At 37.8% G+C, this 17,959-nt stretch overlaps 2 protein-coding genes across 2 annotated transcripts in view; one reads left to right on the forward strand and one right to left on the reverse strand.

The window, feature by feature from the left end:
* Positions 1–2,170: 2,170 nt before the first annotated feature.
* Positions 2,171–7,598, reverse strand: LOC144437298 (uncharacterized). The gene is made up of 5 exons (XM_078126225.1): positions 7,314–7,598; positions 5,792–5,864; positions 4,656–4,898; positions 3,347–3,520; positions 2,171–2,909 (listed from the first exon to the last, which is right to left on the reverse strand). The coding sequence occupies exons 1-5, from the start codon at positions 7,548–7,550 to the stop codon at positions 2,431–2,433; spliced, it is 1,206 nt and encodes a 401-aa protein (XP_077982351.1). The 5' UTR covers positions 7,551–7,598; the 3' UTR covers positions 2,171–2,430.
* Positions 7,599–8,397: 799 nt separating this feature from the next.
* The window catches only part of LOC144432613 (gamma-tubulin complex component 6-like), a 42,510-nt gene continuing 32,948 nt past the window's right edge, over positions 8,398–17,959 (forward strand). Inside the window, exons 1-9 of the mRNA XM_078120873.1 lie at positions 8,398–8,472; positions 9,711–10,045; positions 10,731–10,858; positions 11,754–11,848; positions 12,370–12,439; positions 13,117–13,173; positions 14,762–14,926; positions 16,180–16,316; positions 17,082–17,289. Coding sequence (XP_077976999.1) covers positions 9,721–10,045; positions 10,731–10,858; positions 11,754–11,848; positions 12,370–12,439; positions 13,117–13,173; positions 14,762–14,926; positions 16,180–16,316; positions 17,082–17,289 — 1,185 coding nt within the window. The 5' untranslated portion in view covers positions 8,398–8,472; positions 9,711–9,720. The remainder of the gene's footprint in view (positions 8,473–9,710; positions 10,046–10,730; positions 10,859–11,753; positions 11,849–12,369; positions 12,440–13,116; positions 13,174–14,761; positions 14,927–16,179; positions 16,317–17,081; positions 17,290–17,959) is intronic.

A 17,959-nucleotide genomic window follows, 5' to 3' on the forward strand; every position in this document is an offset into this window, starting at 1 on the left:
AACATATTGGAGAATGATATAATTATACTCCTTCAAGCATATTTCATGAAAATTGGTGAAAAATAATGGCGATTTGGAATGTTTTGACTCATATTTCGAGCACCACAGAACCAGTGATGTAGACACAGGCTGTCGTGACGTAGAACGACCAGGGTATATATAATACATATGTTCAATGCGAATATCTGGTATAATCATTACTATAGTTTGGAGGCTTATCCGGACTGTTGATCAGCTTTCTGTGATGACAGTGAATGGACTAGACAGTTATAGGCTAAGAGACTAATATTTAGTAGCCTACCTGACAGATAGACTTGAATAACTATCGCTACTACACTATATTCTGTTATCCTGACTGACATTTTGCTTTTTAGATTTCTCGCTCTGTGGTCGTAGGCTAAGTATTAAGTTGCTCCGCAGACTTCATATTCTGGTATCTATATTGTAACGACTGTATATTGCTATACCACACTACATGTACATTGAAAATAACGTCAGAAAAATATGGGCTAGTTTTCTACATTGTCTGTCTTTATTCTATGTAACTGAGTAAGGTAGATCGAGAAGTCCTGGTCGATAATAAAACATTTTTGTATGAATATATTTGCATATTTCCCAACCCTTCCGATTTCTGTCAATTACAGTAAACTTATAATAAACCCTCTAATTCATAATAAAATAACATATACCTCCAATATCGTTTTCGCTTGCTTAACATTTCCTTTTTCAACAGCCCACAGGAAGTTGACCTCTGCCGACGAGAGGTTTCCAACGAGAGGTTGTATAGTAGCAAGGTAGTTCCATTGCCGAGAAGATAATGGGAATAAAGTCGAGGACGACACAACCTGTTCTTTGTCCTTGGTAAAATCCATAGTGCAGCAGCTGATGTAAACGCTTCCCCTTGCCGGGAAGTGAGACAGTACTCGAGCTGGGAATGGGAACACACGGTCAAGTATAGCGACGTACTGTATTTGGACGGTATTAGTCAAATGGAATCTGACTGTGAAAACTCACTATTGTCATTTTGTAAAAGTTCTTTGTTCCTCCCTTTTCCTTCTTTTGAAATTTGTGTGGGGTGACATAACAAGCAAAAAACACTGAGAATTGCAAATTAGGGTTATCAGTCGAGGGTCATCAAGTACTGGCAAGTTAGGTGAATGGGTGGTGGTGATCGATCTTTTATATGACCTGACTGATTTATTCATTCATTCATTCATTCATTCATTCATTCATTCATTCATTCATTCATTCATTTATTTATTCATTCATTCATTCATTGACTGACTGACTGACTGACTTACTGACTGACTGACTGACTGCCTGACTGACTGACTGACTGACTGACTGACTGACTGATTGCTTGATAGACTTGGTGTTCGATTGCTTAATTGATCCATGGATTTATCGAGGGACCAGACAACTATTAAATGGTTTACGAATAAGTAAATGTTGTTAAACAATTGAACCAAAAGAGCCTTGCATAATCTTAGTTTATTTTACTATTACTAATTCCAGCGCGCGAGAAATGATAGTTTGGCCCAGATACACACTTGTGGTGCCGTCATTTAACTATCAGTGACTACTGTTTTTTATTGTTTGTTTGTTTGTTTGTTTGATTTTTTGTTTGCTTGTTGTTTGTTTTCGTAAACAGGAGTAACTGGGCCTGAGTCCCCTGTGCTATAGATCGCAAAACTGACGCAACGTACTGATCAAATGATACGTGTACGTGTACGTGTACGTGTACGTGTACGTGTACGTGTACGTGTGTTAGAATGCTACCTACCTCGGTATAATATGGAGCATAGCACTTTTACAATTACTACCATTCCACACATTGCAATTTAATAATCAACGTTTTAACAAATTATGGGTGAAAAAATCTGACAGACAAAATTAATGTATTCCTTTATAAGTTCGTTTATTTCAGAAGTAACTACAGCGTACTATTAGCGAATAGTTCTACACGCAATAAGATAGACATTTCTCAATGTTTCTATTACATAAAAAAGAAATCGAGAACTGCATAGAATGTAGCGTAGTAACAATTCTCATGATAGTGAGTGCATGATGGTAAAGTTTGTGTTTCACCCCTCTCTCTCTCTCTCTCTCTCTCTCTCTCTCTCTCTCTCTCTCTCTCTCTCTCTCTCTCTCTCTCTCTCTCTCTCTCTCTCTCTCTCTCTCTCTCTCTCTCTGGTTTTGTTTGCTAAGTTTCATAATAGAGAATTCACAGGGGGGGGTGGGGTGACAATAGCAGAATGAGTCCAACTAGCTGAAGACCATTGCCAGACGAGATGCCACCGAGTATAGCTAGTATAGTGTGCGGATTACTGCAGACCATTACTGGCAATGTGAGTTAACGTTGTTGCAGGCTAGCTAGTTTGGTTACGGTCCGAAAAATAACGCCACTGTTGGTATTGTGATCTTCCCTTTCTATTTTGTACAAACTGCACATGTTAATTCGAAACCAGTAGTGTATGGACCACATGGTAAAGCCCCGGCATCACATCTACCTTCAACTGCATAAAATAGAGCTCCGTCCCTATTACTGCTGGTACCAGGTGTGGCCTCTGCTTGTCGATCCATACAAACATACTCTGAACGTTTATGTGAATGGTGTGCAGTCATAAGATAGCCATAGTACTCCCTCGTCCATTCCTCGGACGGACATTCGTTACGGGCTGGCACCATGAGGAGAGTGGTACGAGATTGTGCACGACATACTGCACAGACAACATCACCGTCGTGTAGAGCAGCGAATGGAGCAAAGCTACTTGTTTGGTATTCACTTCCGTACATCATGCCTTCACTTTGGTATCCAGGTACTGGGTTGTCATATATAGGATTCAAGGGCAAACATTGGTAGTTGGCTCCACTACCTTGATGTGAATAATGGCTGCCACCTGCGACTCCTGAAATTGTACAAATAGGAAACGATGCAAGGATAAGAGAATTACGTATCAGGTCATAATTATAATAGTGAAAAAATAAGGAGATAAAAAGACACATTACATAAATTAGGACCAGGCCTAGGCCTAGCTTTGGTTGCTTCTCAGAATGCCTCGCCCCAGTCTACAGCAGACCATTTCTAAGCCAGATTTGCCAAGTTTCATAACTCACTTTCAGATAGGTTTAGTGCATGATGTAGATTTGATGAACAGAAGTGCACCTAGAACAAATTAGTTTCACTGTACGTTGCCCCCCTTCAACCGTAAGCATAAATAAAATTGTTACTAATATAACTACCTTTAAACATATCGAGGGAGCTGCATGTAATGTCTCTGAGTCAATGTGTTCCCGCAATGATGAGCCGCGATGTGCTGGGTTCAAAACAAACACAGACACTTACCCTCATAGACTAGTTCCGCTGTATCGGGACAAGTCTTCCTTCCCCATCTAACGTATACCGTTCCACTATCACCTCCAATCTCTTGTCGTACACTCTCAACGATGTCTGCAAGTTCAAGCGATGGGCCAACCGGTCCTTCTTCACCCTTATCCCCCTTATGTCCCGGTAAACCATCTGCACAATAAAGATAAAATCAATGACGTGACAGTTGATATATATACTAATATATATATATATATATATATATATATATATATATATATATATATATATATATATATATATATATATATATATATATATAGGAAGTCAGTGGTAAGATTTGTCCGTAGTACAGTGCTCGATACGTCTGCACGCAGAGCGGAGTATATGTTGAGGGTAGAAGAAAATCAAGTCGGGTTTTTCGTCTCTACAAGCCTGTTTCGTGAGTAAATCACTCGTCAGGAGATGTTGATGTACTGAATATACCTTGTATACTAGTAAATCGTGTGGTGTAAGGCGGGACTAGGGTGTTGAGTGGTGCTTTTGTTTGTACAAAGGTGTCATTTATGTGTGCGATGGGTCAGGTGTTACACAACAATGTTTTATTTCGATGGCGACAAGAGGATACAAGTTCATTTCGTGTAAGGCGGGATTTACCTAGGGTGTTGAGTGGTGCTTTTGTTTGTACAAAAGGTGTCAATTATGTGTGCGATGGGTCAGGTGTTACACAACAATGTTTTATTTCGATGGCGACAAGAGGATACAAGTTCATTTCATTATATATATATATATATATGGATTTTTATTTAATGACTATGAACCATCAGGAATTCAAAACTAGACTATATGATGGATTTCTTTACACTCTTTTTGTGCATGTGCTTTGTAGCTTTATTGTTCGCATGTTCCAAACGTTCTCACAGGAGATGTAGACATATGCATTTTGTAGTGTTACACTCGTGGAAGGTGAAATTTTGGGACTGGAATAAATAAATAAATAAATATATATATATATATATATATATATATATATATATATATATATATATATATATATATATATATATATATATATATATATATATGTGTGTGTGTGTGTGTGTGTGTGTGTGTGTGTGTGTGTGTGTGTGTGTGTGTGTGTGTGTGTGCGCGCGCGTGTGTGTGCGTGCGTTCGTGCGTGTTTGTGTGTGTTATTTCACGTCATGCCAGCCAGGAAGATCACCCGTACCCAACCTCACCTTGATAAAACAAAGTTAGTTATAAAGTTGTTTATGATCAAAAGCTTATAGTAGTAAATGTTGTATATAGTGATTCATAGAACACTTACTTGGTCCAGCCTTTCCACTAGCTCCTGGTTCTCCCGGATCCCCCTTCATTCCACGTATTCCTATTGGACCTGTCTCTCCGGGTGATCCACGTAGTCCCCTTTCACCTGGCTGCCCATCCCTTCCAGCGGCGCCTGCGACCCCTGAAGGTCCTATCACTCCTGGCATTCCACGTGGCCCAACGGGACCAGGTGCACCAGGTGGTCCAGATAAGGAGACGACACCGTGACTACAGTGACTGTGTTCTGTAAAGGCAAAAACAAATATACTGCTGTATAGCTATATTGATGTTCCATTCCGCTGTGGCTTCCTGAGGCTGGGTTAAGCACGGTCTGTGGCATAAAATGTGACCTTCCCCGGTGCTAAAAAGTGACCCTCCCTTAATTTTAATTTTCTCTAAAATATGAACCTCTCCTGTTCAAATATTTCAGTGAAAAACATTTTCAACACTGCCTCCCTGTGGCGTAGTTGTTAGAGCTCAAGATTAGTTATCAGGAGGAGGTTCTTGGTTCGAATACGTGCACTAGAGAGACAAACAGGGAATTTTTCTGTAGTGAGATCGCAACACATTGATAGTTTGTTGTTTCCCCTATTACCACCACCACCACCACCACCACCACCACCACCACCACCACCACCACCACAGTGAGTTTGTGTTTGTTGACCGATTTGTAAAATTTGACCCCCGTAATCCCCCCTGTAATTACTGAAGGCTCCCTAATACTACTACAAAATGTGCAAATTGTAGAGAAAGCATCATTTTCTTCTCTATTCCTTTGTTCTTCGTTCATTAACACAATCCTTCATGGGTTAGTTTAAAATTTGATGGGGAAAGAAGATACTGACATGTTTCATGGATGAGAATCAGATAAAACGTTATAAGTCTAAGATTAAAAGGTCAAGTCGTCGGTTCAATGTGAGGGAGCGGAGGCAACGCCTGGATCTTTCAGGCTAAAACGTTATTTGATTCAGACAACTGCGATCTCAAAAGTAAACACCATGAGCATCACCGCAACCACCGTTGTCACCATCGTCGTCGTCACTCTGGTCGTCGCCGTCCTCCTCCTCCTCCTCGCCCCCCCCCCCCACCACCACCACCACCACCACCGCCCATATATATCTAAAGTCGACATCTTACCTCTCCCATCTTCCTCATCTGAAGAAGTGACGTGGCGTTTGGATATTCTGGTTTCAACCTCCTGGACAGTTTCCTGTAATATATAACCATAGTAGATCTGAAATTCGATGACAATGTACATGAAATAGTATGCATGCAAACTTAATGGGTAAGTATTTCATTGCCATTCGAGCCATCAGCTTCTTAGTCTCTCTCTTCATCCCGTCTACTTCAACGAGAATCTTGAACCAATAGTTGTTCATGCAAATGAGTAAACACCCAACTCAGTGTTAGAATGGGGTCACAACCGTGTCCAGATCTGTAAGTAGCATCCTGATATCGAATGTACTATATTTGTGACTGCTCCCAAAACACTAAACTTACTTATTAGTGGGCAGAATTCTGAGACATGGTGTTAATGGTTAATGGCTGCGTGGGTAGCTTCGTTTACTTGTAAATGTGAAATTTCAAATTCATCTAAAGCACCTCATAATGAACTAAATGTGACATTCGAAGCCACAGATAACATAGACTACCAACTTCTTCATCTTATAATTGGGTAAACGTCATCATCTGCCAGTGACGACTACTGGCGAAAGGAATACTAATTGATGAGTCCTTGTTAAGTTTGTTTTCAGCCCATGGCCAGTCTAAGACTTATCTTACATGTATTTGGTAATGGTGTCCCGGGAATGGTATGTCCTTCCATCGTTACTACCAAACCAGTAAGACTATAGAGTTTCAATTTGCCGGCATGAAGTTTTTTTTATAATCTCACAAAGTTTTTGTTATGAATTATACAAACAAAATACAGGCACTGATAGAGCGCACTCCACTCACATGAAAGGTTATACAAATATAGTTTTGTGATTGTTATACTACGGCTAGACCGACTTGGCCAATCAGAGGCCTTGATTTCGGTTGGTTATATGGAGCCATAACCCACTCTTTTTTTAGGGGTGTGACCTATATATCCCGGTGTTTGAGCCAATCACGCCGTAATATAAGTAAAACAGACAGCTCGTTCGGTAGGGTTATGTGCCAATAAACGATGGGGCGTAGCCCCCGAGTTTTTTTGGCACATACCCTCCCGAAACCCTCGTTGACTATCTATTACTTACATCCAACAGTGATGTTGATTTGGAATTGGGTTCACAGTGAGATACAATGTATCATTTTATATGTTTGTGCGCTATCAGTATCTGTACTTTCATATGTAATTGTAACACAAAACGACAGTGTAACTTTATATTCACTCTGGTTTGGTGGTATATCCCTACCTATAGATGTTTGAAAAAGATGTGGAACGATATCGATTAAAGATATCGGTGTCTAGAACGCGTACATTGTTAGCACTAGAAATATGTGTATATGCACTCCAAGAACTCTAGTTCACGTCTTGCCATACCCATTCCTCCGCCCCTCCAGAGACATATAGTTATTGGGACGAGTACGAAATTGAAGGAGCAGTCAACGTTCGTGTCTGAGTTCTCAGTCTAGTCTTTTTCTATTGTGCGATGCTCACCAAAAAATAAATACTTACCAAACTATGCAGTTTTTCTGTTAAAATGCCGACTTCTTGTCTGGTTTGGTACAACCAGATCGCAGTGAATACGTTGAATGCCAACGAAACAGCTGCAATGAAAACAGCTGCGCAAACAAGCTTGGCATGATAGCTATTGGTAGTGGACATCTTTCTAGGAGTTCTCTTCTCTACGGCATCCATCCTTGAACTGAGTCTCTTCACATACAACGTAACACTATTATAGACCAGTGTCATTGAATACCGACGGAAAGATTACCCGGATTTCGTCGAAAAACACAGCTGTTTTCTATTATCAAAGACAAGTGGGGTCTTTTATTTGGAAAATCACCAGGAAGAGGAAGAACTTTACATCACGTACATGTCGATGAGGAAGTATAGTTTCGAAGCAAGGATATATTATACATTTATGTAAGTTATTCGCGAAACGGATATTATGTATATCATTTTTCATGATCTTAAATTGAATAGTAACTTATTTTATTTTAAAACACCAGAAACTACACTCATCCACTAACTTCTTTATAATAGATATATACTTTTACTACTCTTCAAAATAAAACTATTTTGAGTCCTTTCTCTAAAAGTTGCCCCCCCCCCGTTCAAATATTTCAATGAAAAAACCCCAACAGTTTACCTCCGTGTAAAAGTGGCCCCTACCAGTCGTCCATAGTCATGGTACTTCGAGATTCTCATTAGAGTGGATTGTTCTCATTTTTTATTGTATTTAAGTGAGAATAATATATACATTTGGTATCCTGTTCTTTTAGATTTTAGGGGAAGTGATTGTTGTAGTTTCTGAAAACCCAATGTCATGTCCCGACCGACGGCAGTACTCGGGCAAACATTTTAAAGAAGCGACGATAAGAACATAGCCCGTGATTAAACTAGGAAGAAAATATGTCATGCTTATTTTCCGACCATCTCTCAAATTTGTGTGATGAGTAAACACATACACACAACTGTACACACACTAAATGCTTCTGGCTAGTACAGCGCCTCTGCGAATCAGCTTGAAATGCTTTCGTTTTTGGGGAGTCAGTAGCATTGTGGGATAGGCCCGCTCAAATCCAAGATGGTTGCAGTCAGTAGTCACGAAACTTCAGGTCAATCCGTCAAAAGGTAGCCCAAAGTTGGCGTATGCAGTTTGAAAACTTAGGTAAGCTTTCAACGTAATGCGTTTGAAGTAAAGGCGTCTTTAACGTGCCAAGGTGAAGTAGAGTGGAAATTTCCTCACAGACGTCGTTGTCGGATAAGTTCGAGGATCGGAACATGCGAGTGCATGCACGACGTTTGTTTTGATCATGTCACTTCCCCGGCAGACGACAGGTGATATCAGACACATGGAGAACAGTGCCCCCCCCCCCTCACGGGCCCACCACTGCAGTCGATACAGTGTTATGCAAGGGAGTCCACCCTATTTCTATCCCCAACTCAACCTTAACCGTAACTCCCTAGTAAGTGTGACGAGTTTTGTGGTCTTTGACCGTCAGCGTCCGCCTGCAGGTAACCCAGGTTGTTTTCATTCTTGTTCACCATCGATCACCTCAGTTCAGTACTATAAGGTGTACTGTGTACTTCAGGGCTGCATATTTTCATGTACATATAGCACAGAGGCTTATCTTGGTGTTAATGCATCAAAAAGCTGTGGTACATGTAGAAAGCTTCTTGAGATACATACATGAAGACAGGTCTGTGGACTATTAATTTTAACTAAAGAAATTTCAAATTTATCCGTAGTAATTATTAGCATATCATGTGCATGCAGTACGTTATTTGTATCGGAAGCATTGATGACAACTTGATTTATGCATAAAGGTATACATACATATAGAAATCTGTCTGTACTTCCACGAGTTACGTTTGTGCAGTCAGATCCAGCAACAGTAGAGCATAATAATCATGTACTTCTTTTGACTAGTACTAGTAGTCTAGTACTAGTAGTACCATTGGTAGTGTTCATGGACACTTGGTTAAAGGAGATCAGAGCGAAATAACAAATAAAAAAATAATATAGATTCCTGTATATTGAAAGGTGTGCCAGCCACTACTTGACAAGATTTTCAGCTCCTGTTTGCCACACATGCACAGTAGTGATTTCTAAATTGTATAGGCTGTTTGCTCAGCAGGTGGGTGAATAGTAGAATTTTTGACACTATTCACCCAGCCATCAATCAGACAATCAGTTGTGTTGTGTTGTGTTGTGTTGTGTTGTGTTGTGTTGTGCTGTGCTGTGCTGTGCTGTGCTGTGCTGTGCTGTGCTGTGCTGTGTTGCTTGTAGCAGCAATACGAAGCATAACATCTTTTTACGGTAAGCATTTTTGTGTGTAAATCACTCAAAAAGGACATTACAGCCACTTGTAGAGGATATATATATTATTCATATCTTTATTACAGTGACACAACAATGGATGATGGAATAACAGCATTATTCAATAGATTATGTGAGATTCACATAGATCCTAGTATCAATAAACCACACCTTATCCAACCAGAGTTGAGTAAACGTGATGTCCGCAGCAAACTGAAGAGAGGACTGTATGACACACTATTCAAGCAACAGAAGGGATTGCATTCACCCACTACTACATTGAATACAGATAAGGAACTGAGTACCTTGAATCTGAAAGAGAAATTCTATGTACTTTCATATGAACTGAGAGGAAAGAGACGGTTTGATGATGCTGACAAACTAGAGGAATCTATAGATTCCCTACCAGTAGATGAGAACAGTGAGTAGTCGTCCAATTTATAGATTTATGTACAACTACATGCATCAGGAGTACAGATAATATCACTGTCAGGGTCTATGGTCATACACATTTTACATCTACTTTGTGTCGTAACTGTGGTATGGAAACTGTGTGATAATGTTTGGGAAGCTACTGTATGGTAGAACTAAGCCTACATTGTACTCACTAACAATCAAAAGACACTGTGTGAACACTGCAGTTAGGTTACAGTGTAAGAATCATCAACTTGTTAATAATACTTATATCATGCATTAGCCAAGATATTGTCTTAGAACAGCAAAATATGAATCATGTATCCTCCAGTTGTTATGTCACGAAAACCCACGTCTACATTTATGTCAGTACGTTCTGCAGTGCTCAAAAATATGAGTCAAAACATTCCAAATCTCCATTATTTTTCCCATTTTATCATGAATTATGGTTGAGGAGTAACAATTATATTTATTCTTCCATATTTTTTCTTCATTCTGCTGGAAAATACTTGTATCTGACCTAAAGGTTTGTCATTACGAGTATGAGTTGCAAGCCCCCCCCCCCCCCATGTGTCACTCGTGTATTCCTTGGCTGAACAAAGAATAATATTGGAGAATATATCTAATTATGCAACACTTTCTAACATTTCATATGTACTCACATGATATCTGTTGTAAATATCTCTGTTCAGATGACACAACTGAGCTATGTCCAACTCTCAGATTTCTACTAGCACTAGCCAACATTGATGCCACCAAGACATCCCCACCTGTTGGACATAATGATTTGATGCTACCAATAAAAACTAAACCTTCAAAGGTAGGCATGTTGCATTATTATCCTTACCTACAAAATTGTATGACTGTTTATTTTTTACTCCACAGAACATTTTTCTTTTCACCCAGTTTGTATGTCCACATTCCTTCAGGGTATACTTAAAGGTTATACTTTTATAAGTGGTAGTTATGAGGGTGATGGTGGATGGTGGTGGATGGGAGGGGGGGGGGTTTGTTGCAGCTCAAAAGATGCTTGCAGTATTACTCACTAAAGCATTCTTAAAGTTGCCATATTGATGACAAATGGGCATTTGTTTTGGATTTGTTAATAAAACATATTTACTATGTTTTCCGACTTGAAAAAAGAATGTGAAACAACATATACCAAGTCCTTGTTTGTAACTCAGTAAATTGCAAAAAGCTAGAAACTGTCTGAAAAAGTTTGTTATTGTATGTACAACAACAAACTTTTCATACATTTTTTTGGCAATTGATTGAGTTACAAACAAGGACTTGGTACATGTTGTTTCACATTCTTTTTTCAAGTTGGAAAAACACATTTAAGTTGTTTTATGGATAAAAAATGTAACATAAATACCCCTTTGTCATCTCAATGGCCCACTTTAACTGTCACTTTGCTTTGGTGGAACTCACCATGTCAAACCTAGTATTTAGGCATAATGCAAACTAAAGGTGCCTGGTTCCAATAGTGTTCTTTTAATTTGTGTGTATTTATACTTTTTAGATTAAAATATATTTGAAATGTGTATTAGTATTGTTGTGCAATATATCAAAGCAGTATCAACTGAGGAAATTGTCCGATTTCAACATTTTCATCTCGGTATCTTATGATATGATGCTCTGCTGTAAACTGACGATCAGAAATGTACCAAAATTTCCCAACCTGCTCATATAGAACATTTTGTAACAATTTTCAGGATACTTTTGAAGTTATTCCTCAAGGACCACTGTACTTCGGTGATGGGAAAGCTGTTTTCAATCCAAACATTCCTGAATATAGATATTTTCCAACGTAAGTTGTTTGCTCATCTCTCCATCGATCATCCTTTGAATTTAGAATGTTACACAGCTTTTTGAATAAAATAACCTGTTTATCGATTAGCAGACACAAATTTTCAGTGTTTTTTTGCTAAATGGTTAAATCCTTACTGAGTTGTAGTATACAACAGGTATATTGTCTCAAAAAAATACCTGTTAAGAGTTTTCATTTCCGACTGTGATAGCGCCCTCTATGGCAGAAAAAAGGTAATTGCAATTTCTGGTACAGTGGCCTATAGGCTATCCAGTCAACTAACTCCATTCATTATGTAAACTATGCAGCTTACAAGAGATTTATTTAAATGAATGTAGGATTTGAACTGATTGAGAAAGTAACAAAAGAAAAATATATACAATTTAATAGAAGTCATGAATACTTTGACCAGTATTTTGCAGTTTTAGTAATATGTTTAGCAGACTAATGTGGCCACTTTTTGTTTTCGTTTACATGATACACTCTTTGTCAATGCCTTTTACTTGCTTTTTTTTGTACAGAGAATTATTTACTGGTGCTGATTTGAATCATCCTTCAAAATCAAGAGAACATATTGCAGAATTATCCCAGGTACATTTAATGTGTCTACTTTCTAGTCTAGATGGTATACTTGGGCTTGATTTTCTACAATCTCTTTCTCCACATATAGTCAAATGAAGATAGTCCTACAGAAAACTTGCTAAATCTCCTGTCAGGGGGAAAGGGTGAACAGTACATTTCAGTAGTAATCTATCACACACTGACAGGTGGTTGTACATGTAATTGGTTATTTTACTCAGTTTACTACAAAGTCAACCTACAGTATGAAAGTATAGTAAGTCACATGAGGACGTGATAACATCAGCATGTTCATAGCAACACTCCTTTAAACTAATGCTGTCAGAGGTAAGAATGGAATGTTGTGCTAGATAAAGGCATTTGAGTATAAAGTGGAGAGAGAGGTCATAGGAAAATGAGCCCAACTATAGCAACTAGCCAAACATTCTTTCTCTAGTTCAGTGAAAGGTTGTTCAGCTCACTGCTACATCTGTACTTAATCAAATATCTTGAGTAAACTTCCGTCAGCTGGATATGCAATGAAATAATATCTTCGACGCCTCTACTTTCATTTCATGTTGAGTGAAACCTGAATACTCAGGGGACCTTGGGACCTTGAAAATCTGCTTGTACAATAAGGAAGTATTTTTGAAATACATATACACAGTTATTTAATCCTCAATATCCTGTTCTCGTTCTTTAATCTTCAGATATGTGATGTGCTGCCAGGTCAGGATCTCTTAGGAAATGAATTATTCAGTGTTACAGTAAGTCACATTTTGTTCCAATATAGTACAACTGCTGACACCAGACCTTGGACAAATGGAATGTGTTACAAACAGGGAAAGTAAACAAATGAATTTGGATTAATTACACTTGGCACAGCATGTTGGAACAGCAGAGACTTGTGTTACTCACCGCAGTTTGGTAAGAATAGTTTTATGGCCTCTTTATATGTACATGAAATGCCAGGGGAACTTTTGTGACATGAAGTACATTTGTATTATGTAAAGTGGCCATAAAACTGTTCTTATCAAATAATGGAATGTAATACAAGGCTCAGTACTTCCAACATGCTGAGCCAAGTGTTATTAATCCAGTTCAGTTGTTTACTTTCCCTGTTTGTCACAGGTTCCATTCGTCCATAGTCTGATGTTTGCAGTTGTTACAAAAATAAAATTTTCATCTGAGAAATGAATACCTATGCAAGTATAACCCTGTGTTTATTGTTTCCATTTAAAAGTCTAGTTTTACTGTCGGAAGTTTTTCAATCACAACAATTGAATTTGGTTTTTAATGATGAATTTATTAAAATACTATGCATATTCAGAAAATGGCATATTCCTGTTGACCACTTTCCAATCATTTTGATGCAAGTGTTGGATGAAAACCATCACTGTATATAAAAAAATGATGTCTGAAATTCATTTATAGATGCCATATCATAGCAATATGTCAAATCAAATCAAATGATATGATATGATCACTTTTAATCATAAGATTACATAACCAATGGTTTGGGGTCTGAATTTGTCATGTGGTTCCTATTACATGCCTTAAAATACACATGCAATCTTGGTACTTTTACTAGTCGGAACATTTAAGATACTTGACACGCCAGCTGGAAGCTCATATTGTCTATATAAAAATTAGTACCTCATCAAAAGTTTCTCAACTTACTACTCTAATATTTTGACAAGCTATACTAAATGGAAACCATAATTACAAACATCATCACATCTATATATTTCCTGCATTAAAATAATATTACTGGCCAAATATGGTCATTTGCACCTTCAAATCATTGTGTCATTTGTCTATCAAGTTATATACATTATCATCTGATCATAACACACAAACTTCCATCTGAGGACGGCGGTATAACAGAATCTCATTATGTGTGAGTGCAAGTGTGTTTTACTTGGGATATTTTCATGAGTGCTTGCAATGTTCTCTGTAGCCGCACACTCATGAAAGTGCAGCAGAAAACACTGCAAGCACAAGTGCAAATACCCCCCCCCCCCCCCCCCCCCCCCCGCATGCCCACATGGGCACTCAGTTAATTATTTAATAATTAGTGCATATGTTTACCTGAAACACCAAATTTCTGTGAAAATCATACTGTGCAATTATGTAATTTCTTGTATAAGGAACAATCATGTTTATTTGCATATAATTTGAATACTATCAATATGTTTGCAATAGTGTTTGGTATTGCATTGCAATGCAATTACCACTAATACATGTATGTGTGCGCTCTGATGCAAGTTATCACTGTCTTCTGATACATATGTAATAATGTACAATATTGTGGTAATTCATGTTTCATATTTTAATTCTTTCTTTTTTTCATAGAGTTTAACAAGAAGCTCACATGACTCTGGCCACAGTAGTTTATTTCATGGTTTAACACACAGTAAAGTATCAAGTCTGGATGAACAGCTAGGCTTGCCAGAATTACCATCCCATTATGACACCCGCTGTCTAGAATTTCAGATTCCAAAACCTGTACGCTCTGAGGTAAGGTATTGTTTTCATGAAATTAAAAAAAATTCCTGTTGTGGTGTTCACATGAAGTGCAATGTTTCCCACATCTGCTGCAGTCACTTTCTTGAGAATACTTTAAAGTAAAAATTTGTTTGAAGAGTTTTGAGAATCTTTTGGGCCAGGGAATTTTTCACTCAGCATATTTATCAGGAGCGAAAGTTATTTCCAATAGCACAGTGTTGCAATGCATGTATATGTACATGTAGCTACACTCCTGTTCTAAGGGGACATTATTTTGATATCTCTTCTTAGGAAAAAGTGTTCCTTGAAAAATCTTTTGTTCTTCTTATGATTGCCAAATTTCCATTTTGTTTTTGCAGTATTGTTGCTAAAGTATGGGGAACCTCAGTAACATATGAGGGAAATGTGGTAAACTTGATTTCCATACATTGTACCATAGGTCTTGAAGAACCCTTGTAGTTATTTGACAATTGGGGAAGATTTTACCAACTCACTGATCTTGTCTAAAACACTGGTCAGTGAAGATTACAGTTTACCCTAGAGTATCTAATGTGGGATTTCCTGAATTATAAAATACTGTGGTAGATTCTTACCTAAGGACATACCATGCTTGACTCAGCTGCATATTACAACTCCCATGATACCTGTGTGTGAGTGCAAGTGTGATATACTCAGGGTACCTGCACAAGTGCTTGTGATGTTCTCTGTGGCCATACTCTCATGAGTGTAGTGATTAAAAGTACAGCAGAACACACCTCAGGCATGAGTTCAAACACCATAGGAGTACCCACACTGACACTCATATGTGCTCTGTTATGTTTATCCAAAACAGCAAATTTGGCAAAAAATACTACATGTACATGACCTGTACATTCACATGGTTTTGTGTACGTGAACAGATCACATGCTCATTTGCATATTAGTATGCAATAATATTTTGATATTGTACTGCAGTGCAGACATCAATAGTATGCATGTGCACTGATATAAGATTAGAATAATAATCATCTGAAATAATGTTTCTTCTACTCTAATACTTAAATAATCAGACACTGCTTTAAGAATATGTTGCATGTACTTACTGAGTTTTCTATGTTCCTGTATAATTGTGGCACTTTGTGTGCAAATTTGCACTTTTCGTCATCTGTGTGTCATTGCAAGAAAAATTTTCCATTTGAGGGCTGATAGAGTAAAGTAGTAAGTAATAAAGTTCAAATGGTTAACTGTACAGATGTGACATTACAATATGTTTCATTGACTTGCAGTGTTCAGAGGATGATGAAGGATTCCATGAGTCAGGGAGTAGTATATCAACAATAGAAGTCACACAGTCTGTTGATGTCTGGAAAGCTGCTCTACACTACAAACCCAACAGAAACTATACTTGGGAAACTATAGGAAAGTATGTACAGTTTCTGTCATCAGTTCTTCTTTAGTTGCTGTATAGTTTCCTCGTAACTTACATACATGTAATATGCCACATCTAACCAAACTGAAATCGTAACATTGTACAATTTGCCCCTTCATATTACGTAACAATACCCAACCTATCACTAAATGTTAGCCGTCATGTACATGTAACACAAACCATGTACTATTTATTGAAAATATAGGTGGAAAGACTTGATGTACTAGCACAAAAGAAGAGATTAAGTGATTGCTGACATCTTTCTAACATCTAATTTGTTCTGTATTATAATCTATATGAAGTAAATGTTAATTTATGATTTGATAATAAAATACCGAATAAATCATGAACAGTGTAGGCACGTCATACATGATGCTGGCAAGTTAGCTATCAGGAAATTAACAGACATGAACTGAAACTTTCAGATTGTTGCAAGCCAATATGTTGGTATACATTTAAGCTGATGTTATTGCAGTTAATACCCTCACAAATACAACAGTCTCTAATCTTGAGTTTTCCTCAAGTGGCTGCACATTCAGCCTCATTAAGTGTTTACGCTGTCTTGATTACAGAGCGATTATATCCACATGATCGAGGCACTGCTTCCACCCACTTGTGTAATCTACCACACGCAACAACAATTCATTTGGTGTCTATCTTTAAGTTTCATAGTCAACCTAATGCTTGTTTTCCTTAGTGTCAGTTAAGAGTTTTAAACAGTGACTTCAACAATATGACAGTAAGATAATTTGTCTGCAGGGAACCACAGCCAATAGAGCGTCCATACCTAACTGAAGCCGGATCAAAAGTATTTGATGAAATCTACAAAGTGAGACTCAAAGAATTTTCCAATATTGAGCCGGAACTTACCAGTCAACCACTGAACGTGATTAGTGAGGAACAGTTGGTGAATGACTCTTTGAATGTAATGATTGGTGTTCCGTCCCAAACATTCTTCTATGATGAAGTAAGTTTTATCTAACTTTTTAAGTGATACAAGCAAGCTGAGTTTATAAACTATTTGATTGCAGTGAAAATACTTGCATAAAACCATAGTTAAACTGTATGAGTACATGTGAATGTCAGTGCATGCCTTTGATGATACTGAAATCATATTCTATTTCTACGATCGTTACCACATTTGATAGCAGATGGTGATAGCCTTTTCTGTGACATTTAGTATACATAATGAATTACATCGTTGATTTGTTTAATATGTATTTTCCAAAATATCTGTTAACTCTTTCTAATAACTGTTAAATATACAGTAATTAGAAAACAATAGGTTGTAATCCGTAGTGAAAAGTACACCCCAAAGATGTATAAACTCAGCTCATGCCCGTTTAATAATTTGAGTATCAAATCTAATCTTTCTTTGCAAACTTTGACATTGACCTCCTGGCTAAAGGAATCATGTGGGTGGTGGTGGTGGTGAGGGCTGATTTGTTGAATGTTTCACTAGTCTTCTTTTTGAAGAAAAGTAAAAGACAGGTTTACCCAATCATCATCTCATTGTCAAGGAAACTTAGACTATTTGATGTTTTCTGAGCAGGTTAAATGAATTTGTATCATGTTAGACAATTTTGTTCTCTGTTCAAGTGCAATATAAAATGATCACTGAAATTATTTCCTGATTT

Source organism: Glandiceps talaboti, chromosome 1 (assembly GCF_964340395.1).
Source record: "Glandiceps talaboti chromosome 1, keGlaTala1.1, whole genome shotgun sequence".
NCBI lineage: Eukaryota > Metazoa > Hemichordata > Enteropneusta > Spengelidae > Glandiceps > Glandiceps talaboti.

Bases quoted from the DNA above. Each gene is read 5' to 3' on its own strand.
- LOC144437298 (XM_078126225.1), bottom strand. From the start codon at position 7,550: ATGACACTGGTCTATAATAGTGTTACGTTGTATGTGAAGAGACTCAGT. The intron at 5,865-7,313 runs GTAAGTATTTAT...TATATATTACAG, and splicing joins CAGAAAAACTGCATAGTTTG to GAAACTGTCCAGGAGGTTGA. The intron at 3,521-4,655 runs GTAAGTGTTCTA...TTTATTGTGCAG, and splicing joins TAGTGGAAAGGCTGGACCAA to ATGGTTTACCGGGACATAAG.